Raw genomic sequence first — 25,049 nt, forward strand, 5'->3', positions numbered from 1 at the left:
TCTGGCCTGGACAATTCCGTGGACTGTATAGTCCATGGGGTTGCAAAGAGTTGGACATGACTGAGCAACTTTCATTCACTCACTCATTAATATTATTAATACAATTTTGCTGATGAGAAGACAAAAACCAGAGAATTTAAGTAACTTACTTAAAACCATATAATTGGTGATTAGTCAAAGCTGGGTTTGAATCCAGGAAACCTAGGATCCTAGGTCTCATTCTTATCCATGTATATATCAAGACTTCTAAAAGGGTAGAAAAACTAACACTAAAGTCATATCAAACCACAAGTCACATTTCAGAGCATTCTTTGCTCAGCTAAACATGCCTGGAGCAGCTACTATTGATCTGTAAGAACACAGAAAGAGACGAGATAAAGACTGACTCTTAAGGAGCTGGTGAGAGAGATAAATAAACCAAATTTTTTAAAAAGTGATAACTGCTGTGTTAATATTTAACATTCTCTCTCTCTTTTTAACGTTCTATGGGAGCTCAGAGAAAGAAATAACAAGTCTTCTTTGGGAATGAAGCTCAGCCAGTTAGTGGAGAAGGTGAGTACTGAAGAAGGGTGGATATTCACCTGGAAATGAAGAGGAACTCAACACACGAGTGCAACATGGAATTATGAGGAATCACACCATACTCAGGAAATGATAACATACCACTCCTGGGTGGGAACAGAGGTAGGAAGACATAGACTGAGGATAATTCTGAGGGAAAGGACTGAAATACAAGCTAAGAATTTAGCCTATATTTAATAATGTGTCACCAAAAAACCTCTGGGGCTTTGCCCATGCTGCTTTCTAGAGCTACTGTTCCCCATACTTCACCTTCTCCCTCTTCACCTACTGGCACCTACATCACCTACAGACCCCAGCTTCAGAATCACTTCTTCTGATAGCTGTCCTGCATAGGAAGTCACGTGCTCCAACCACTCCTTTGACTTTCCCTTATTCTATTTCAATGACCACCAATTTTACTATAATTATCTACCTACTATCTGTATTTTTCACTAAAATCTCTGTGATTCAGAGCTATTCTGATTGTTTACCATTGTACTTCCAGTGCTCCACTCAACTCAAAGCAATTAGTAAGCACTCAATAAATAGTTGATAAAATGAATATAAAAATAAGATTTCATATCCTCTAGCATGAAAATTGTCTAAATGATCTGGATAGAAAGATCCTCCTGGAAGGTTTAAAACCTCTTTAAATATGGCTGTGAGAAATGTCCTCTTTTTTCTCTTCTGTATTTCTGTAATGTATTATTATTCTGTAGGACAGTGATTTGTGACCTGGAACCATTTTACTCCCTAGGGACAATTGGCAATGTCTGGAAGCATTTTTATTTGTCAGAATTGGGTATGAGAAGAGTGGTGGTACTATAATATAACTAGAATACTAGAATATAGTATTAAACAACCTACAATATACAGACTAGCCTTCAAATAATTATCCTGTTGAAATTATTATTAAATTATATAAAATCAAATATATAACAAATCAAATAAAATATATGTCAAATCAAATATATAACAAATAATTATCCTATTGAAAATATCAGTAGTACTGGGAATGAGAAGGAGAAGGCAATAGCAACCCACTCCAGTACTCTTGCCTGGAAAACCCCATGGATGGAGGAGCCTGGTGGACTGCAGTCCATGGGGTCGCTTAGAGTCAGACACGACTGAGCAACTTCACTTTCACTTTTCACTTTCATGCATTGGAGAAGGAAATGGCAACCCACTCCAGTGTTCTTGCCTGGAGAATCTCAGGGACAGCGGAGCCTGATGGGCTGCTGTCTATGGGGTCGCACAGAGTTAGACACAACTGAAGCGACTTAGCAGTAGCAGCAGCAGCATGAACTTCAACTCAAAAAATATTACTATTATATAAAAGCATGAACTTCAGAGAGTATGTGAGAAGGGGAAACTTGTAATCCCCATTCCTTGCAGAAATGCATTTCAATCCTCTTGGGAAAACAAATTAATTGTGTGACACAAGCTCACAGTGACAGACACTTTTCATTTATACACTACAAAATTGGGTTATGCTCCAGGGAGATCATTAAGAAATGCCAGCACATTTATCTCCAGCACAGGATGAAATAAACAATCTTTGACTCAGAATTGTATGTTTTAGAAGCAAAACTGTTTTAAAAGAAAATGTGTGACTGAGTATCTGCTGGAGGAGTTTTGCAGATAAAACACATCAAATTCCTGGGCTGCCGAAAGGAAGGATGGCAACTCAGATGGACACATCGAAGAGAAGATCATGCAGTGCTACGGATAATGGTATCCTCAATGAAGTGAAAGGGAACTTCATTTGAGCCAAATACAGGGCAATATACAGCATGATCAGAGAAAGAGCATCAGTGGCAAAAAGTCAAGAAGTATGGTATGTGCAGCCAGTGGAAGGACCTAGCGATATATGGCGTAGTGTAAAGAAGACTTGGGGAAGACACACCTCTGTCATGTTGTGGAGACTCTATAAAGATACCCATCAGTCTTCAGGTCATTGGGGATGACACACCTCTGTCATGTTGTGGAGACTCCATAAAGATACCCATCAGTCTTCAGGTCAGCTTAAGAGAAGTTGATAGCTGCTATTCATGTTGCCCAACATCCCTCTTTCCAGAGCGAAAGAAATGTCATTCTCCTGTGACGGATGCTTCTGGTAAAGGTGGCAGTCACGGGGCCTCATCTCTGCTCAGCAACCATATATGTCAGCCCCACACCATGATGATTAGTCAAGAGGAGAGTGTCTGGCTCAGGCACAGTCAATGGTCTTCAGTGAGAAACAGCATTTAGGTTTACCTTCATTGGATTCATGAGGTAAGGATGCTTTAAGACTCATGTTGCCTACAGCTATTTTTCAACCCAGCCTGAGAATGAATCCAACAAGTAAACAGCATAAGGGCAGAGAGGGACAGACACAGAGAAACAGAGACACAGCGAGAAGGACAGAGAGAAAGAGAAGGAAAGAAGGAGACAGAGAGGAGAGGGAGACAGAGACACGGGGAGAGAACTAGACTAGGTGATAATGGCCAAACCCTGCAGAGCCATGTCTGCAGCCTGACTTTTCAGCTACCAGACAGTTTATTTTCTGTCACACGATAGTGAAAAAGACCTTACTAAAATGTCACCTGAGAAGCAGGTTGGTAAAAACACTACACTCAGGCAACTCATTAGGATATATAAAAAGAAAGCCCTCTTTAAGGTCTTATTTAAAACATAAAACTATTGAGTAAACTAAAAATATATTCACATAACAAGTCTCCTTATTGCATATGAAATGACTGGCATTTAGAGGGGACTATTATTTACAGTTGTTAACTCTAGAGTATACAGTTGTGGAGGTGGAGAGGAAGAAACAAGGACATTTTTATGTTTTATTTGTGAAATAATGACGTTTTTACAATGCTCAGATATTACTGTTATGATATTTTAAAACTGTAATGATTAGAAAGGATCTTGGTGAAAGAAATCAAACACAAGATCATGAACTGGGGTTGGATGAATGAAGATGAAGGTGAGGGTCATCGTGAGGAAGAATCTGCTAATAGGAGATGGTGAGGGCTCCCCTGGGGGTAGATTTCAGGGCATTTTGTCAGAAAGGAGAGAGAAGTCTTTGGTCAGAAAGATGTCCATGCTCCCCACCTTGTTCTGACCCCAGAGGGAACTTCTCACACCTAAGTCAGAATGTTCTCAGAGATTTGAGGAATGTGCTATTCGAGGCGCATGTCCAGCTAAAAGCCCTCTGTGGACACACTTACAGTCAAGAAGTGTTAACTTCCAGTAAAGAGAAAACTGAGTGCCTATTTCAGAAATTAGTAAAAATGACCAAGATCCAAATGACCATCCAGCCTAGCCAACACTACTCTCTACTGCCCCCAGATGACCATTTTAATAGTTTGGTAACATTTCATTCCTACTTTCTCTCATACACACTAACTCATGTACACCCAGTACAAACATCTACATATTTATTTTCCAAAAGTGAAATTACTCTAGACATTAAAGTCTGAAACTTGCTTCCCCCCCACCACATAATATACCAGTGATATCTTTCTAGGATATCACACATAACTTTTTCTCATGGTTTTAACAGCTGCATTATATTTCACTTTAAAAATTAGCATTTTATTACAAATACTTGGTTGGTTTTAATTTTCACAGTAAACCTTAGATTTAAAACAATCAATTATATGTAAAGCTTTAATGCTGTTTTTGACTTCCCATGACCCATATTATGTGATGCATGTATTTTAATCATATTTTGGAAATTATTTCTAATGAGTCAATAAACTTTCATTAACAGTTCTCAGTCCTAAAAACACTAGGAAGCACAGTGGATAGAGAAAGATAGCTAGAGAAATGCATTATATATATATATATATAATTTTAACTTTTTATTTTATATTGGAGTATAGCCAATTAACAATGCCATGATAGTTTCAAGTGCACAGCAGAGCGACTCAGCCATACATAGGCATTTAATAATATATTAATGGAGTCTTGCATTTTGCTTTGATACAGAGGTCCACCATCTGGGTGGAACCAGGAATCAAGGTGAGCATTCTTGCTCGAGAGGCACTACCTACATCAGTCACCCCCAAAGACTCAGAGGAGCTTTAGAGAGGACAAGACATCCTGCTAGGCATCACTTGGTGAGCAGTAATATCACACTTCTCTGAGACATTTATTCTGTACTTCAGCCCAGCCCGGCCCAGCCCAGTTGTAATGCTGGGAGGAGCACAGCAAAATAGAAGCTAGATATAAATAAGATCAACACTCTTTCAGGCTAAACTGTCCTGTAACATCTAGAGTGAACCTTCCAGCTCAATGAGAATGTCACTCTTGGGACAGAAAATGATGGGAGATAAATGGCAAGTTTCCAAGACTCTCAGAAAACAAAATCTTTTGACTTCATTTATTAATAACTTATGGATTCAGTTCAGTTCAGTCACTCAGTCGTGTCCAACTCTTTGCGACCGCGTGAATCGCAGCACGCCAGGCCTCCCTATCCATCACCATCTCCCGGAGTTCACTCAGACTCACGTCCATCGAGTCCGTGATGCCATCCAGCCATCTCATCCTCGGTCGTCCCCTTCTCCTCCTGCCCCTAATCCCTCTTAGCATCAGCGTCTTTTCCAATGAGTCAACTCTTCACATGAGGTGGCCAAAGTACTGGAGTTTCAGCTTTAGCATCATTCCTTCCAAAGAAATCCCAAGGTTGATCTCCTTCAGAATGGACTGGTTGGATCTCCTTGCAGTCCAAGGGACTCTCAAGAGTCTTCTCCAACACCACAGTTCAAAAGCATCAGTTCTTCAGCGCTCAGCCTTCTTCACAGTCCAACTCTCACATCCATACATGACCACAGGAAAAACCATAGCCTTGACTAGATGGACCTTAGTCGGCAAAGTAATGTCTCTGCTTCTGAATATGCTATCTAGGTTGGTCATAACTTTTCTTCCAAGGAGTAAGCGTCTTTTAATTTCATGGCTGTAGTCACCATCTGCAGTGATTTTGGAGCCCCCAAAATAAAGTCTGACACTGTTTCCACTGTTTCCCCATCTATTTCCCATGAAGTGATGGGACCGGATGCCATGATCTTCGTTTTCTGAATGTTGAGCTTTAAGCCAACTTTTTTGCTCTCTTCTTTCACTTTCATCAAGAGGCTCTTTAGTTCCTCTTTACTTTTTGCCATAAGGGTGGTATCATCTGCATATCTGAGGTTATTGATATTTCTCGCGGCAATCTTGATTGCAGCTTGTGTTTATTCCAGTCCAGCGTTTCTCATGATGTAGTCTACATATAAGTTAAATTAGCAGGGTGACAATATACAGCCTTGATGTACTCCTTTACCTATTTGAAACCAGTCTGTTGTTCATGTCCAGTTCTAACTGTTGCTTCCTGACCTGCATACAGATTTCTCAAGAGGCAGGTCAGGTGGTCTGGTATTCCCATCTCTTTCAGAATTTTCCACAGTTTATTGTGATCCACATAGTCAAAGGCTTTGGCATAGTCAATAAGGCAGAAATAGATGTTTTTCTGGAACTCTCTTGTTTTTTCCATGATCCAGTGGATGTTGGTAATTTGATCTCTGGTTTCTCTGCCTTTTCTAAAACCAGCTTGAACATCAGGGAGTTCACGGTTCACATATTGCTGAAGCCTGGCTTGGAGAATTTTGAGCATTACTTTGCTAGCATGTGAGATGAGTGCAATTGTGCGGTAGTTTGAGCATTCTTTGGCATTGCCTTTCTTTGGGATTGGAATGAAAACTGACCTTGTCCAGTCCTGTGGCCACTGCTGAGTTTTCCAAACTTGCTGGCATATTGAGTGTGGCACTTTCACAGCATCATCTTTCAGGATTTGAAACAGCTCAACTGGAATTCCATCACCTCCACTAGCTTTGTTCGTAGTGATGCTTTCTAAGGCCCACTTGACTTCACTTTCCAAGATGTCTGGCTCTAGATTAGTGATCACATCATCATGATTATCTGGGTTGTGAAGATCTTTTTTGTACAGTTCTTCCATGTATTCTTGCCACCTCCTCTTAATATCTTCTGCTTCTGTAATGGAGTAGCCATCATGGTCAACAAGAGAGTCTGAAATGCAGTACTTGGATGCAATCTCAAAAACGACAGAATGATCTCTGTTCATTTCCAAGGCAAACCATTCAGTATCACAGTAATCCAAGTCTATGCCCCAACCAGTAATGCTGAAGAAGCTGAAGTTAAACGGTTTTATGAAGACCTACAAGACCTTTTAGAACTAACACCCAAAAAAGATGTCCTTTTCATTATAGGGGACTGGAATGCAAAAGTAGGAAGTCAGGAAACACCTAGAGTAACAGGAAAATTTGGCCTTGGAATGCAGAATGAAGCAGGACAAAGACTAATAGAGTTTTGCCAAGAAAATGCACTAGTCATAGCAAACACCCTCTTCCAACAACACAAGAGAAGACTCTACACATGGACATCACCAGATGGTCAACACTGAAATCAGATTGATTATATTCTTTGCAGCCAAAGATGGAGAAGCTCTATACAGTCAACAAAAACTAGACTGGGAGCTGACTGTGGCTCAGATCATGAACTCCTTATTGCCAAATTCAGACTGAAATTGAAGAAAGTAGGGAAAACCGCTAGACCATTCAGGTATGACCTAAATCAAATCCCTTATGATTATATAGTGGAAGTGTGAAATAGATTTAAGGGCCTAGATCTGATAGACAGAGTGCCTGATGAACTATGGAATGACGTTCATGACATTGTACAGGAGACAGGGATCAAGACCATCCCCATGGAAAAGAAATGCAAAAAAGCAAAATGGCTGTCTGGGGAGGCCTTACAAATAGCTGTGAAAAGGAGAGAGGTGAAAAGCAAAGGAGAAAAGGAAAGATATTATAAGCATCTGAATGCAGAGTTCCAAAGAATAGCAAGAAGAGATAAGAAAGCCTTCTTCAGCGATCAATGCAAAGAAATAGAGGAAAAGAACAGAATGGGAAAGACTAGAGATCTCTCGAAGAAAATTAGAGATACCAAGGGAACTTTTCATGCAAAGATGGGCTTGATAAAGGACAGAAATTGTATGGACCTAACTTATGGATTGGAGTTTCTGATGTCCACTCTAAGAGAAAGAAATGGAATTATTGGCAGCACTGTTCAAAAAGAGAAATGTGCTGAACATTCCATTTGTTCATTGGTGTTTATAAAATTCCTAAATCAGCATTTATGTAATTACTGGTTAACTGACAACCTCCCAAATAAAATGTAAGTTCTGTGAGGGCAAAAGTTGTGTCCTTACTCATGCTCTTGCACTTTTACCCACTGTGGGAGATAGAGACATTTAAGAAAAAAAAAAAGAAAGAAAAATCAATTGTGGTTTTAATCACAATTGCACTAAGTTTTTAAAGGAGAAGACTGGATCTGACCAGCTCAGAGAGGACTTCTGCAAGAGAGGATTGAGCTAAAATGTGAAACACATGCAAGAGAGGAGGGAGCAAAGGAGCTGTGTGGGCAGAGGGATGAGCCAAGGCCCTGAGGTGGCTGAGAGCAGAGCACTGGAAGGAGAGAAAGAAGCTCAAGAGTGAGGCTGGTGCAGGGCATCAGGAGCATGAAGTGGGCTGGACATATAGGCAGGAAATAGATGATGCAAAACTCTACAGCCCAGGGAGTTTGGTCTTACTGTTGGTGCAATGAATAGCCATTGAAGGGTTTTAAGCAAAAGAACAACAGGATAAGAGCTGCAGTATTAGAAGAGACCTTGTAAACACTGAGTGGATTAGAGGGGATAAAAGAAATATGGAGAAAATAATTAGGAGGTTGTTGCAGTGATCTCCAAAAGACAACAATAGTCTGGACTAGAATGACAGAGATGGGAAGAAATAGACTCAGATCTGTGCCAGGAGGAAAGTCAAAGGACTTGTCATTATTTAAATGCAGTGGATAAGGAAAGACCAGATTAAGAGTAAGTACCTGGTTTCTAGGTGTGGCAGCTGCTGGAAAAGCTACTCACTGAGAAGGAGGTTCAAGTTTGGTAAGAAAGACCATGGGTTGTATGGACAGAAACTGAAATTAGCATCCACTAACATTGAGGGCTGTGCCAAGCTGGGTCAATGATATGCTTTAAATGGATCATCTAATTCATCCTAACTGCCATCCTATAAAATAGGTGCTGTTGCTCCCATGTTTAGAGATGAGAAAACTGAGATTTGGAAAGGCTTAGTAATTTATCGCCATTCTCAGAGCTAAAAATTGGCTGAGCTGGGATGTGAACCTGGATTTCCTTGGTTCTAAAGCAGATGGTTCTTAACTACCAGCCCATATTGCTTCATGACAACTGAGGTCTACTTAGGAAAAATTTCATGGTTTCAAAAGGGCATGATACTTACCCTAGAACTCTGAAGCCAAACCTTTCTCGGAAACCTTCAGTTTTCCTCTCCAGGCCTCCCAGAACAACTGTCCACATCAGCAAGATGATTCTACACTTTCTCCCATCCTTAACTCCCTACCCACTCAGGCTTTTGGCCAAACTTCAAGGTTACCTCCAGTTGCCCTATCTCCTCAATTTTGCCTTCTCTGAATTAATATGATATTTTCAGTCTCACCACTTAGTTTGGCAACACTTATATGAGGGCTACCCTGCAGGATGTCCATATATTCTCAACTTCCTCACATTTTATTTTTCCTATTGTGGATTTTTTTTTTTTTTTTTACAGTATATACTGACTGTCTTATAAAGCCTTTCAAGCACTGAAGTCAGATTGTTGTAAATAAGCTAATAAACACAAAAACTGTGACACTCTGGTTCTGGCTGCCAACCAACAGCTCTGTTTTACCAATGTTATTATCTCTAGCTGTGGAGTGGAATCTCATTATACATTGCATTTAAATTACACACATTCATTTATATATTCTTGGCAGAGCAAGAGACAGAGAACATGCACATTTTAAACAGAGCAGGCCATTATGCATGCCATTCTAATCCATAAGCATGTGTCCCATAAAACAGGAGAGGAATTAACTGATTTGAGTCCCTAAGGATCTTTTCCAGTATGAGTAATTATCTGGACAAACTCTGATTTTAGTGTATAAAGGTACATATTTTAGATAAACCACAATCTCTAATTTGAAGTCAACTGTTCTTCCTATTGCTCTATTAAGGAACCTATCCTAGTGACCTATCCCAAGATTAGGGGGAAATTTGGGTCTCCTGGACTAATCAAGAGATAGTAAGAGATTGTCCCTGGCAATTCTGATAACACAAGACTTTCACACCATACTTTCTTTTGGGATCTACCCCTAAGATATGACTACAGTGATGGCAGTATATGTTCGGTTAATCATCTGACTTTTAAATTGTATTCTCCCTTTATTATTGAAAATAAATAAGGGAACTAGAAAATGAAAAGTGCTGATACAACTGATAAACACGTGTCTCCAACAAATGAGGCAAAGATGGAAATCATTCGGCCTCCTGAAGTCAAATGTGAAAAAAGAAGAACCCAGCTATGCAAGAGGAATGGAATTCTAACTTGAGTCCGAAAAGCAAACAATTATTAGGGATTTTATAATCACCTTTGATTTTCTGGAAAAGAGCCTCCCCAGTCACAGCCACAAATCTAAATGCACACATAAAATTATGATACGGGTGCATTATCAGAAGGTCATGTTCAAACAGAACACTATCACTCTGAACTACCCTGCTGCCTACTGGGCAGATAGATTAATTCTTGCTTCTCAGCATCCTCAGGATTCTCTTCGTGCCATCAGTGTACAATTTCAGGCTTACCTATGGGAAACATAGTTGCCAGTACCTATCACTATTTAGACTGTAAGCTCCTTGCAGGCAGCTTCTAGGCCTTACTCATCTCGGTGTCTTCAGTGCCTTAGAGAATGCCTGACTAAAAGAGGGTGCTGTACAAGAGCCGGAGAGTGAATAAATAAGTGAACAGGCAGATTTACCTCTCTGAGATTCATTTCCTCTTATGAATCAGAGAAGAAAAATGACACAGCCCAATGGCCATCAGGTTGTTGTCTCCAGCACGGAGCTACACTTTGTACATGGCTCTGGCCTTACCTATCCAGAGAAATGCAGCACAGGTGAAAAATCGATGCTGTTGTGAGCAGGACATCCAGAGATGTCCGGACAAGGCAGAACATCTCCCCGTAAATCCAGATGTCTTGAACCAGCTCAATGGCACCGAAGGGCATCACCAGCACTGACACCAGCAGATCCGCAAAGGCAAGAGACACAATGAAATAATTGGTTTTTATTTTCCTGTGGGTGAAAAAGTGTAAGGGAAGAGGCAGTGGGAAAGACGAAGGAAAGAGGTTAGGGGGAAGGAGCAGGGGAGAAAAGAGAAGGAAAGGGAAGCAAAGAAATAAGAGAAGAAGGGAGGGAAAAAAGGAGAGAAAAGTCAGATGTGCAACATATTCTGTGAGATTCAGTTTCCCCTTCTGTCTTGTGTGCAGTCCAGTCACTTTGGACTTTTCCAGACTCCTGGCACCATAAGTCCTCTCTTGCCCTCATCTGTGACCACACTGCCCTGACTTGAGACCCCCACGCACAGAGACCCTCTCGAGGGTCTTTATGGGGTGTTCTCTCTCCCTACTGTTGGCCTAGCTATACCCTATACCCTACCGAATTGTTGGGCCTCAGTTTAGTTGTTCCCAGGAAACCCTCCAAAGGTGAACCCCCTCACAAAGAGTGTCAAATTCCACCATTTTCCACTTTTAGACTGACTACCATGTGCCTCACATTTGTCACAGTGCTTAGAATTTCATTTTTATGTTTTATGTTGATTAGAGCATGTCTTACTTTAAGAGGAAGATAGCAGCAGATGGGACAGAACTGAACCTTTCATCCCCTTTGTGGCCTGGTGGATCTTAATCTAGGCTGCACAATAGAATCACCTAGTAAATGTATCTAAATATCAGTGCCCAGGTCTTGCCCTCGGAGAAGGCGATGGCACCCCACTCCAGTACTGTTGTCTGGAAAATCCCATGGACAGAGGAGCCTGGTCGGCTGCAGTCCATGGGGTCGTGAAGAGTCAGACACGACTGAGCGACTTCCCTTTCACTTTTCACTTTCATGCATTGGAGAAGGAAATGGCAACTCACTCCAGTGTTCTTGCCTGGAGAATCCCAGGGACAGTGGAGCCCGGTGGGCCGCCGTCTATGGGGTCACACAGAGTCAGACACGACTGAAGTGACTTAGCAGCAGCAGCAGCAGCAGGTCTTGCCCTGGATCTATTACTTCAGGGACTCTGTGTGATGAACCCACCTACCCACCCCTAAGCTCACCAAATAAAATATACGGCACTCAGTTAAATGTGAACCTCAGATACACAACAAATAATTTTCTAATATAAGTATATTTCAGATATCACATGAGACACACTCCTGTAATACATTAGTAATTTTTAAAGGGTCTTTAAGTGATTCTAATTGCAGCCAAGGATGAAGTGGAAAGAGCAGAAGACCAAGGTTTAAATCTTAGATCAGCCACTAGTCAGCTATCCTTTCGGGGCTTCCCTGGTGGCTTAGATGGTAAAGAATCTGCCTACAGTGCAGGAGACCCAGGTTCAGTCCCTGAGTAAGGAAGATCCCCTGGAGAAGGGAATGGCAACCCACTCCAGTATTCTAGCCTGGAGAATCCCATGGACAGAGGAGCTTGGTGGGTTATAGTCCATGAGGTCACAAAGAGTTGGACATGACTAAGCGACTAAGCACACACACAGCTATCCTTTCTTTGAATCAGTTAATAAAGTGAGGAGGTTAGATATGCTCTCAGACATTATACATATAGTGATCACAACTATCGCAAAAAAAACAACATAGGAGAAAATCAGGATGGAAATGCACTTACAGGCTTATACTTGTTATGTTAGAACTATGAGATTATATGTGATTTTTTTCCCCTGCTCCATTTCCCAAACATCATTGCCATGTATCTTTTCCCCTTCATAGCTATAAATTCTAGTGGAAATTATAAATTCAGACTCCAGTTCTCCAGGGAGAGCCCCGAACTCCACCCAGGTTTTCTCATGAGATTGTCTCATGTGACTCACCTGAGCTGCCTGTCCCTGCACACAGCCACCATCACCAGCAGGTTCCCCAAGATAGCCATCAGGATTACTGCCGAGAGAAATGTGAGCAGCACGACCTTCTCCACTGACTTGAAACCCTCCTTGGAACTGGAAGACACACAAACACGAAGAACTGAACGAAACTCTTAAGACACAAAAAGACAATTAGTTTTTTCCTTCATTCATTTTCAGAAAGGTAACTTCACTGTTGAAGCTGCAAACACACGTGTATTGTACACCTAATATATGCCAATGTGTGCACTTGTTACTTTACATGTTATTCTGGTTAACTCCTACATAATGAGAAGGAGGAGGCTCAGAGAGGTGTTAACTACCCTGAGATTGCACAGTGATTCTCTATGAGAGAACTTGAGGCTTTCCTTCAAGAGCACTGAGCTTAGCTTGTGCTCAGAAAGCTTATTTGGTTGATTCTTGTTTGGCACACCAACACAGCTAGGTTGTAAGCTCCATGAGGCAGGGACATTGCCTGTTTTCTCCACTGACAAATTCAATTTCAATATATCATTCATATTTAGTGAATGAAGGAATGATGGCATCAAATGAGCAAATGAAGGTAACTTGAACCAGTATCTGTGTGAACACAAAGGCCATCTGTGTTCAGTACCTCATCCCAGTCCACACAGAAGCTGCTGTGTGCAGGTGGGCTGTCCAAGGACTAGGTCACGGCTTGAAGGTTGTTTGTTCCTAAATGGCTGACTTGGACAAACTGTTCTTGGATTATGTGAAGACCACTGAAATACAGAATCCATCAATAAATCCAGGGATTCCTTTCACTGCCTTGAACTACATTTCTTTTGGTGCCCAATACAACAGTTCAAATTTGTGTGCTTGTGAATTTCACCAACCGATTCATTTCTATAAACCCAACCCTCCTAATGTCAATTCAACATTTTGTCTTACTAACTTGGAAGTGAGTGTCCCCTGTCAACAAAAGCACAATAAATGCCGATTATTCAAAAGCTGCAGGAAAATGTTTGCTTTTTAATACGTTTTTTAAAATGTTCTTTTTAAATGAAGTTTCAAAGGATCTTAAAACTTTTAGACTTAAACACACATTTCAATATAGAGAAACTAAGACCCAGTGAGAGGAAATGAGTTGCCAGAGTGTGTTAGCATCTAGACTGGGAGAAGCTGCTTGTTCTTTAGGGCACCACTGGGTACTCATGCAAGAGTGAACATCGACATTTTAGGAATCAGCGAACTAAAATGGACTGGACTGGGTGAATTTAATTCTGATGACCATTGTATCTACTACTGTGGGCAAGAATCCCTTAGAAGAAATGGAGTAGCCCTCATAGTCAACAAAGAGAGTCTGAAATACAGTATTTGGATACAATCCCCCAAACGACAGAATGATCTCAGTTCGTTTCCAAGGCAAACCATTCAATATCACAGTAATCCAAGTCTATGCCCTGACCAATAATGCTAAAGAAGCTGAAGTTGAACTGTTCTACAAGACATTCTAGAACTAACACCTCAAAAAAGATGTCCTTTTCATTATAGAAGACTGGAATGAAAAAGTACAAAGTCAAGAAACACCTGGAGTAACGCAAATTTGGCCTTGGAGTACAGAATGCAGCAGGGCAAAGGCAAACAGAGTTTTGCCAAGAGAAAGCACTGGTCATAGCAAACACCCTCTTCCAACAACACAGAAGACTCTACACATGGTCATCACCAGATGGTCAATACTGAAATCAGATTAATTATATTCTTCGCAGCCAAAGATGGAGAAGCTCTATACAGTCATCAAAAACAAGACGGGGAGCTGACTGTGGCTCAGATCATGAACTCGTTATTGTCAAATTCAGACTTAAATTGAAGAAAGTAGGGAAAACCACTAGACCATTCAGGTATGACCTAAATCAAATCCCTAATGATTATACAGTGGAAGAGAGAAATAGATTCAAGGGATTAGATCTGATAGAGTATCTGAAGAACTATGGACAGCGTTTTGTGCCATTGTACAGGAGACAGGGATCAAGACCATCCCTAAGAAAAAGAAATGCAAAAAGGCAGCATGGTTGTCTGAGGAGGCTTTACAAATAGCTGAGAAACAAAGAGAAGTGAAAGGCAAAGGAGATAAGGAAAGATATACCCATTAGAATGCAGAGTTCCAAAGAATAGCAAGGAGAGATAAGAAAGCCTTCCTCAGTGATCAATGCAAAGAAATAGAGGAAAACAATAGAATGGGAAAGACCAGAGACCTCTTTAAGAAAATTAGAGATACCAAGGCAATGTTTCATGCAAAGGTGGGCACAATAAAAGACAGAAATGGTGTAGACCTAACAGAAGCAGAAGATATTAAGAAGAGGTGGCAAGAATACACAGAAGAACTGTACAAAAAAGATCTTCATGACCCAGATAATCATGATGGTGTGATCATTCACCTAGAGCCAGACGTCCTGGAATGCAAAGTCAAGTGGACCTTGGGAAACATCACTATGAACAAAGCTAGTGGAGGTGATGGAATTCCAGTTGAGCTATTTCAAATCCTAAAAGATGATGCTGTGAAAGTGCTGCACTCAATATGTCAGCAAATTTAGAAAACTCAGCAGTAGCCAAAGGACTGGAAAAAGTCAGTTTTCATTCCAATCCCAAAGAAAGGCCATGCCAAAGAATGCTCAAACTACCATGCCATAGCACTCATCTCACATGCTAGTAAAGTAATGCTCAAAATTCTCCAAGCAAGGCTTCAACAGTACATGAACCATGAATTTCCAGATGTTCAAGCTGGATTTAGAAAAGGCAGAGGAAGCAAATATCAAATTGCCAACATCTATTGGATCAGTGAAAAAGCAAGGGAGTTCCAGAAAAACATCTACTACTGCTTTATTGACTATACCAAAGCCTTTGACTGTGTGGATCACAAAAAACTCTGGAAATTTCTTTAAGAAATGGGAATACCAGACCACGTGACCTACCTATTGAGAAATCTGTATACAGATCAGGAAGCAACAGTTAGAACTGAACATGGAACAACAGACTGGTTCCAAATAGGGAAAGGAGTACATCAAGGCTGTATATTGTCACCCTGCTTATTTAACTTATATGCACAGTGCATCATGAGAAACACTGGGCTGGATGAAGCACAAACTGGAATCAAGATTGCCAGAAGAAATATCAGTAACCTCAGATATGCAGATGACACCATCCTTATGGCAAAAATCAAGAGGAACTAAAGAGCCTCTTGATGAAAGTGAAAGAGGAGAGTGAATAAAGTGGCTTAAAGCTCAACATTCAGATAACTAAGATCATGGCATCTGGTCCTATCACTTCATGGGAAATAGATGGGGAAAGACCGGAAACAGTGTCAGACTTTATTTTTTGGGCTCCAAAATCACTGCAGATGGTGACTGTAGCCATGAAATTGAAAGATGCTTGCTCCTTGAAAGAAAAGTTATGACCAACCTAGACAGCATATTCAAAAGCAGAGACATGACTTTGCCAACAAAGGTTCATCTAGTCAAAGCTATGGTTTTTCCAGTAGTCATGTATGGATGTGAGAGTTGGATTATAAAGAAAGCTGAGCGCCCAAGTATTGATGCTTTGAACTGTGGTGTTGGAGAAGACTCTTGAGAGTCCCTTAAACAGCAAGAAGATCTAACCAGTCCATCCTAAGGGGGATCAGTCCTGAATATTCATTGGAAGGACTGATGGAGAAGCTGAATCTCCAATATTTTGGCCACCTGATGCGAACTGACTGATTTAAAAAGACCCTGATGCTGGGAAAGATTGAAGGTGGGAGGAGAAGGGGACAACAGAGGATGAGATGGTTGGGTGGCATCACAGACTCAGTGGACATGAGTTTGAGTAAACTCCGGGAGTTGGTGATGGACAGGGAGGCCTGGCATGCTGCAGTCCATGGGGTTGCAAAGAGTCAGACATGACTGAGAGACTAAAGCAAACTGAACTGGGCACTCAGGTCCCAACAACAGAAAAGAATATCTTCACTTGAGCTCTTTTGATTGAAAAGCAAGATAGCTGATAGTTTGAAATGGCAGCAGCCCGCCAAGCTTGGGCTCTGGCTTTGTCTGAAACCTTTTTTGTTAAACCTGACATGGAAGACAAGATGACAACTGGAATAAAGAATCAGAAATTTCCTCTCAGCTCACAAGTAGCTTTGTTGCTTCACTGAAATCCTTATGGCTGGATTCAGATGAAAAAAAATTTAGGTTATGTCCATCTAAATCACCCTTCTGCACCTAAATTCCAACTATTGCTGGTACTAATCATAGACAGGTGAGATTTAACTCAATGAGGAAAGACTTCAGTAGGCTGTTTAGCCCACCCCAAACTATTTCGACTTTAGGCCACGTTAGTTGAGGTAAAGTGTCTAATAAAGGAGGTAATAATGCTTTTTGCCTTGTCTTCTTGGAGGCTCTGACTCAGAACCCCTGTGAAACTTGTTCCCCTCTCTAGGTCTCTAAACCTGTGCTTTCTTCTTGGAATGCTTCTCAATATTCAGGTTTCAGATTAAAGTTCACTCCCATTTAATGTGAACTCAAACATTTTTCATTTTCTTATAACCTTTATTGTTATCCAGAATAATAACTTCTGTCATTATTGTCTGTGCCCTACCTCGACAGACTGACTTTCGGTTATCTTTTTCACCACACTGCGCCCGGCACAGGTTCTAACCTATACTATATGCAGTGAAAAGGTAGATGCAGTATACAGAAAGTGCATAATTACTTGCTGAGAGAAAGATACTGAATTCATAATGGTGAGGCTTATTCTTCAACGTCTTTGGACAGGTTGCAGGTATAGAAAAGGTTTTACCTAGACAAGAGGAGACCCAGGGATGAGACATAAAAGCTATTTTTAACTCTCTGAGGACTGTCCTTTGAAATAAGAGTAGATTTATGCATTAGTTCATTCAACAATACTTTCGAAGCACCTGCCCTGCATGAGGCATTGTTGTAGCCTTAGAGCAGCAGAAATTAGCAAAACAGAGAGCAATAAATAGATAAGCAAGAATTAGATACATTTAGCTAGTAATAGGAACTGCAAGATGCAGATGACACCACCCTTATGGCAGAAAGTGAAGAGGAACTAAAAAGCCTCTTGATGAAAGTGAAAGAGGAGAGTGAAAAAGTTGGCTTCAAGCTCAACATTCAGAAAACGAAGATCATGGCATCCGGTCCCATCACTTCATGGGAAATAGATGGGGAAACAGTAGAAACAGTGTCAGACTTTATTTTTTGGGGCTCCAAAATCACTGCAGATGGTGACTACAGCCATGAAATTAAAAGACGCTTACTCCTTGGAAGAAAAGTTATGACCAGCCTAGATAGCATATTCAAAAGCAGAGACATTACTTTGCCGACTAAGGTCTGTCTAGTCAAGGCTATGGTTTTTCCTGTGGTCATGTATGGATGTGAGAGTTGGACTGTGAAGAAGGCTGAGTGCCGAAGAATTGATGCTTTTGAACTGTGGTGTTGGAGAAGACTCTTGAGAGTCCCTTGGACTGCAAGGAGATCCAACCAGTCCATTCTGAAGGAGATCAGCCCTGGGATTTCTTTGGAGGGAATGATGCTGAAGCTGAAACTCCAGTACTTTGGCCACCTCATGTGAAGAGTTGACTCATTGGAAAAGACTCTGATGCTGGGAGGGATTGGGGGCAGGAGGAGAAGGGGATGACAGAGGATGAGATGGCTGGATGGCATCACTGACTTGATGGATGTGAGTCTGGGTGAACTCCGGGAGTTGGTGATGGACAGGGAGGCCTAGCTGCTGCAATTCATGGGGTCGCAAAGAGTTGGACATGGCTGAGCGTGGGCACAATAACTTTCTTATAACTAAGGATGATCCACAGTAGCTTCCCAGTGTTGTTTTGAGTGCCCTGGCTCAGGAAGTGTTTAAGAATATCTAGGTGTCAATTAGATACTACTTCACACCTATCAGGATAGTTATTATAAAAACAAAACAAAACTGAGAAATAACAAGTGTTGGTGAGAATGACAATAAACTGGAACTTCAGTGCATTTCTGATAGAAATGTAAAATGGAACAACTGCTATGGAAAACAGTTTGGTGCTTTCTCAAAATGCTAAATATAGAATGACTATATGATTCAGCAGTATCAGTCCTAGGTATACACTCCGGAAGAAGTAAAAGCATGGACATGAATAGAGATATTCACTTCAATGTTCATAATAGCATTATTCACAATAGCCAAAAAGTAGAAACAACTCAAGAGTCCATCAACAGGTGAAAGGATAAAAAGAATGCAGTATATACAAACTATGGAATTTTTGTTCAGTCATAAAAAGATATTAACTCCTCATCCACGCTACAAGATGGATAAACCCTGAAAACATTATGCTCTGTGAAACAAACCAGACACAAAAAGACAAACATTGTATAATTCCATTTATAGGAAGAGCCTACAATGGGCAAATTCTTAGAGAAACAAAGTAGAATAGTGTTTACCAGGGGCTGGGATAGGTAGAGGAGAGGGGAATGGGGATTTATTTAGTGAGTATAGAATCTCTATTTGGGGTGATAAAAAATTCTGGAAATGGATAATGGTAATGGCTGCACACCACTGTGAGTGATCATCTTGTCACTCAATTGTACATGTAAAATGATTCCTGTATATATTAACTGTAAGTTTTATGTCATGTACGTTTTATCACAATAAAAAAGAAGAATACATCAGTTCAGTTCAGTTGCTCAGTCATGTCCAACACTTTACAACCCCATGGACTGCAGCATGCCAGGCCTCCCTGTCCATCACCAACTCCCGGAGTTTATTCAAACTCATGTCCACTGAGTCTGTGATGCCACCCAACCATCTCATCCTCTGTCGTCCCCTTCTCCTCCCGCCTTCAATCTTTCCCAGCATCAGGGTCTTTTTAAATCAGTCAGTTCGCATCAGGTGGCCAAAATATTGGAGATTCAGCTTCTCCATCAGTCCTTCCAATGAATATTCAGGACTGATCCCCCTTAGGATGGACTGGTTAGATCTTCTTGCTGTTCAAGGGACTCTCAAGAGTCTTCTCCAACACCACAGTTCAAAGCATCAATACTTGGGCGCTCAGCTTTCTTTATAATCCAACTCTCACATCCATACATGACTACTGGAAAAACCATAGCTTTGACTAGATGAACCTTTGTTGGCAAAGTCATGTCTCTGCTTTTGAATATGCTGTCTAGGTTGGTCATAACTTTTCTTTCAAGGAGCAAGCATCTTTCAATTTCATGGTTGCAGTCACCATCTGCAGTGATTTTGGAGCCCCAAAAAATAAAGTCTCTCACTGTTTCCACTGTTTTCCCATCTATTTCCCATGAAGTGATGGAACCAGATGCCATGATCTTAGTTTTCTGAATGTTGAGGTTTAAGCCAATTTTTTCACTCTCCTCTTTCACTTTCATCAAGAGGCGTTTTAGTTCCTCTTCGCTTTCTGCCATAAGGGTGGTATTGTCTGCATATCTGAGGTTACTGATATTTCTTCTGGCAATCTTGATTCCAGTTTGTGCTTCATCCAGCCCAGTGTTTCTCATGATGCACCGTGCATATAAGTTAAATAAGCAGGGTGACAATATACAGCCTTGATGTACTCCTTTTCTTATTTGGAACCAGTCTGTTGTTTCATGTCCAGTTCTAACTGTTGCTTCCTGATCTGTATACAGATTTCTCAATAGGTAGGTCAGGCGGTCTGGTGTTCTCATCTCTTGAAGAAATTTCCAGAGTTTTTTGTGATCCACACAGTCAAAGGCTTTGGCATATTAGATAAAGCAGTAGTAGATGTTTTTCTGGAACTCCCTTGCTTTTTCACTGATCCAATAGATGTTGGCAATTTGTTATTTGGTTCCTCTGCCTTTTCTAAATCCAGCTTGAACATCTGGAAATTCATGGTTCATGTACTGCTGAAGCCTCACTTGGAGAATTTTGAGCATTACTTTACTAGCATGTGAGATGAGTGCAATTGCACAGTAGTTTGAGCATTCTTTGGCATTGCCTTTCTTTGGAATTGGAATGAAAACTGACCCTTTCCAGTCCTGTGGCCACTGCTGAGTTTTCCAAATTTGCTGACATATTGAGTGCAGCACGTTCACAGCATCATCTTTTAGGATTTGAAATAGCTCAACTGGAATTCCATCACCTCCACTAGCTTTGTTCCTAGTGAATATATGGATAACCCTATATCGGGATGCTGTATGGTTTCTTGTACTTGAGGCAGGTAGGACTGACTGATTTTAGGTTCCTCTCTTGTCTATGGACAGTATTTGAACATATCCTCAGAACACAGATTGTCCATCAACCGCACCCTCACCATAAGAACCATCTCCTCTGAACTGCCTTTCCTCTTGCAGAAGAAAAGAACAGACTCAGAGTCTGAAGTGAATACATTTGGCTCCAGAGAATGTATATTACAAATTAAGTGTGAATGTCAGGGTCAGAGATCCCCAAGTTCAGTGTTACAGTTCATTCATGGCATGCCAGTTAGGAGCTAGATACAGTGAAACTTTGTAAGTGAAGGGCAAAATGTAACCACAGAATTTTTAATTAGGCAGAATTGTCCTTTGAACTAAACATAAGTCCAGTCAAGATAATTAAAATAAGTTAGGAACTACGTCTACTAACTCTATGGTAGGTCCTTAGATTACCTCTGACATCCTTCAAGATTACTGTCGACCACCACCAGACAATTCTCATCTGGTCAAAGGGCTGGCCACTCCACAGATCGGTTCTTTGACAGTTATTCTTATGAGAAATTTTACTTTCTCTCCCTCTCTTCTTTTGCTTTTCCAGTGATCTCTTGACCCATGAATACGGAAATTCCACAAATTTGCTGGCTCTGTTTACCACTTTCTCTGTTCTTAACAAATGAATATCTATGAGAATAATTCTGGGTAAAATTTTACATAGGTAAACATATGAAAATGGATTGTAAATAACAAAATGTAATATAAACAAGTAATCACTATTATTAATATCAGAAGCCCATATAGGGACAATAGCTAAGGAAGTTTTAGGTTATGCCCTGATATATCACCCGGAATAATTGGTCTCAAGGGCATACACAGACATCTCTCTTCCCCCAACTCCTGCACTCCCACTGGCTTTGTTAAAATAGCTATGTGTTTTCAAAATTTTCTGAGCCTCAGTTTCATTCTGGATCAATTGAGGAAGGCACAGTAAATCTCTCATTTATCAGACATGTATTTAGTGCCAACCATATGCCAAAATCTATGCCAAGCACTAGGATTCAACAGTAAAGAAGGTGGATAATGTCCCCACCTTCATGTTGTTCACCACTGATGAAAGTACACAATTAACAAAGAAATACTGTTTGTGATCAGTGTTTCAAAGTTACACTCTTAAACCTTAGTGCTCACATGTATCTTTTGGGAATATTGTTAGAGTGCAGATTCTGATTATTCTGGCCTAACATGGGGTCTGGGGTTCTGCGTTCCTCACAAGCCCACATACAGGCTCATGAAGAGCATCAGTGATGCTCTTGCCACTAGTTCATGAGTCACACGTGGGGCTGTAAGACTCTCAAGGGCATTGGCATGATGATGATAGAGAACTGGATTAGAGGGAACATTTAAGCAATCAGGGAACACTGGATTTAGTTGTTCGATACACACAAAGGATCCAAGAGTTAGGGTCAGGGGAACCAGGAGAAGAGCAAGTACAAAGGCCTTGAGACAGGAAAGATGTTTCTTGTGTTCACTATCAGAGAGGAATGAACAAGGGATAAAAAAAAGAAATCCGAGATGAACTTCACAAAGCAGTCAAGAGTCAGATCCAGAGGGTTTTGGATGGGCTGGTAAGAAGTTCATGCTTTATTAACCAATCAATGAGAATACAGTAAAGTGATTTAAGGAGAAAAATTACATTGGGGATCTAAATGTGAGAGAAAGTAAGTAAACCCTGGACCTTGCTAGAGTCCAGGTAAGGGAAGACAATGGCTTGGAGTAGGGAGGTGGCTCTGGAGATGCAGAAGCGGGTGGAATAAAGGTATATTTGAGAAATAGAGGGATAGGTAAGAACAATATATTCCATAAGTGGATAGAAAGAAATAGAAATGAACATTATAATTCTGATTTGCTTCTCTGAGTAAATTATGGTACCATTAAATGAGATGGGAAACCCATTAAGTGTGAGATATGTATAAAACATTCAAGAGGAGATGTCAAGCAGGCAATTGGAGTTCAGAAAGGATGACTGGGTCTGAGATACACACTTGGGATTTCCAGCATTTCTATGCAGTTTAGACCCTTGAGGAAGGATGAAATCATTCAAAAAGAGGGCCAGAGTCTTGATGAATTCTGATACTGAGACATGCAGTAGAGAAGGAAGAACCAGCAGAGGAAACTGAGAAAGAAAGCAGAGGAGACATCACTGGAGAACACCAGGTGAGTGTGTTGCCATAAAAGTCAAGTGCAAAGAAAATATCAAGTGAGGGAAAAAAAATGTTTTTCTTAACAGTTTCCTGGGAATTACGGCAGGGCCCCTTCTGGGAAGAAAGGGAAACAAGGAGACAGGGTAATAAGAGTACTTCTTTTCCTTTTATGTATTGCACTTTGCAATAAAATTATGTTTGACCACAGAGTTTCATCACTGGACCAATGACCTCTGCAGAAAGTCTCTGCTCTGCCAACGCTGTGCATGCCAACCACACAATAAACACTCTTCTTGAAAATACACATAGCATATCCATTAAGCATCCCAAACAGTTCAAAATACTCCCTAACCAAGTGCTTCCTTTACCCATCCTGCCTACCACTGCGAAGTCCTTTGTCAAATAATTGCAAATAAATTAGAGAAAACAGTGTTCATTTTCTTACCAATCAACAGTCAGCACAAAGAATGCAAAAGCACTCTGAATTAAATGGGAGAGCCTGACTAAAATTGGATGGTTTCTTCCCAGTGTGAATTTTATTAACCTTAAGTGTAAGGTCCATGGTGTTTCCTATAGTGATAAAAGACTGGATGTTGAACAAGAAGGCCTTACCTTTTTCACTCAGTTTGACTAAACTTCAGATAGACTTCTTATTCCAGACTCTGGCCTCCCTTTTCTTAGAGCATTTTACTTCAGAAAACTTGTAAATTCTTTCTCTGCCCTTTGGGATGTAAGTCTTTTTAAAAGCCTCTTGCCAGTTTTTCAAGCAAGGATGTCTTCTGCAAGGACGTGGTAGCCATCCCTTTGAAGTGCAATCAAGGAAGAGAAAGCCCCCACCTCCCAGTCTCTGTGAGAAAGTAGAAACCTATGGTCCTATCTTCCGTGGGCACGTTGCTCCAAGTTGTAAAACTGTTTTGTCTTTCCTTCGTTGTTGTTCAGTTGCTAAGTCATGTCCAACTGTGACCCCATCAACTGCAGCATGTCAGGTTTCCCTATCCTTCACTACCTCCTGGAGCTTGCTCAAACTCATGCCCATTGAGTAGGTGATGCCATCCAACCATCTCATCCTCTGTCAACCCCTTCTCCTCCTGCCCTCAATCATTTCCAGCATCAGGGGCTTTTCTGTTGAGTCAGCTCTTCACATCAGGTGGCCAAAGTATTGGAGCTTCAGCTTCAGCATCAGTCCTTCTAATGACTATTCAGGGTTGATTTCCTTTAGAATTGACTGGTTTGATCTCCTTGCAGTCTAAGGAACTCTCAAGAGTCTTCCCCAGCACCACAGTTCAAAAGCATCAATTCTTTGGCGCTCAGCCTTCTTTATGGTCCAACTCTCACATATGTACACAGCTACTGAAAAATCATAACTTTGACTAAACTGACCTTTGTCAGCATTCCTTTAAATATATGTCGTTTCTTTCTAGATTTCTTGGGAGATTGACATACAAACAATAGCCAGACCCTATATAGCAATAAAACTCTGGTAGTCTGTGACCAGCCCAGAAAGGTTAGGACTTGTTCAGTGACTACTAGTTTCCATATCTTTCCCCTCCTACTGTTAGAGGAAACATTGACAAAAATCACCCACCCTACCTGCTTCCAACTCAAGACTTACCACAGAAAGCCAAATACACTCCCCAGAGCAATTACATTAGATGCCCCACTTCTTGTTTGTGCACTTCCTGCTTTCCTAGGTCAACAATCTCTGATCAGAGCACAGCTAAAGTTCTGTTTCATGACAAGCTTTTCTACTCCCCATCCTGTTTGAGTCTTTGCTAAATGCAAGTGATGATGACTGACTCCCTTGTTACACAAGTGCTGAAGAAACAGCTTCTATTCTCATCCATGTGATCTTTCTTTCCACATTCTAGATATACACCTACGTGGAATCCTATATTTTCAAACCAGGTAGAATCTTTTCTGGGGAGAAAAAATTTCTTAATTTTTGGCTTATGTTACTTTGGGTTTTTAATGGGAACTTTTCAGGTGGCCCAGCTAACTTCTTTTTTTAACAGTACACTTTTATTCTTAAAAATGCTTTAAAAAAACAGAAGGACTAAAATAATTCATATGAA

General features: G+C 40.8%; 1 protein-coding gene across 1 annotated transcript in view; it reads right to left on the reverse strand.

The window, feature by feature from the left end:
- HTR4 (5-hydroxytryptamine receptor 4) overlaps positions 1-25,049 on the reverse strand; it is a 173,858-nt gene that overhangs the window by 42,787 nt on the left and 106,022 nt on the right. The window contains exons 4-5 of the mRNA XM_052643545.1: positions 12,582-12,707; positions 10,589-10,789 (exon numbers count right to left, since the gene is read on the reverse strand). Coding sequence (XP_052499505.1) covers positions 10,589-10,789; positions 12,582-12,707 — 327 coding nt within the window. The remainder of the gene's footprint in view (positions 1-10,588; positions 10,790-12,581; positions 12,708-25,049) is intronic.

The sequence above is a fragment of the Budorcas taxicolor genome, chromosome 7 (assembly GCF_023091745.1).
Source record: "Budorcas taxicolor isolate Tak-1 chromosome 7, Takin1.1, whole genome shotgun sequence".
In the NCBI taxonomy this organism is placed as follows: Eukaryota; Metazoa; Chordata; class Mammalia; order Artiodactyla; family Bovidae; genus Budorcas; species Budorcas taxicolor.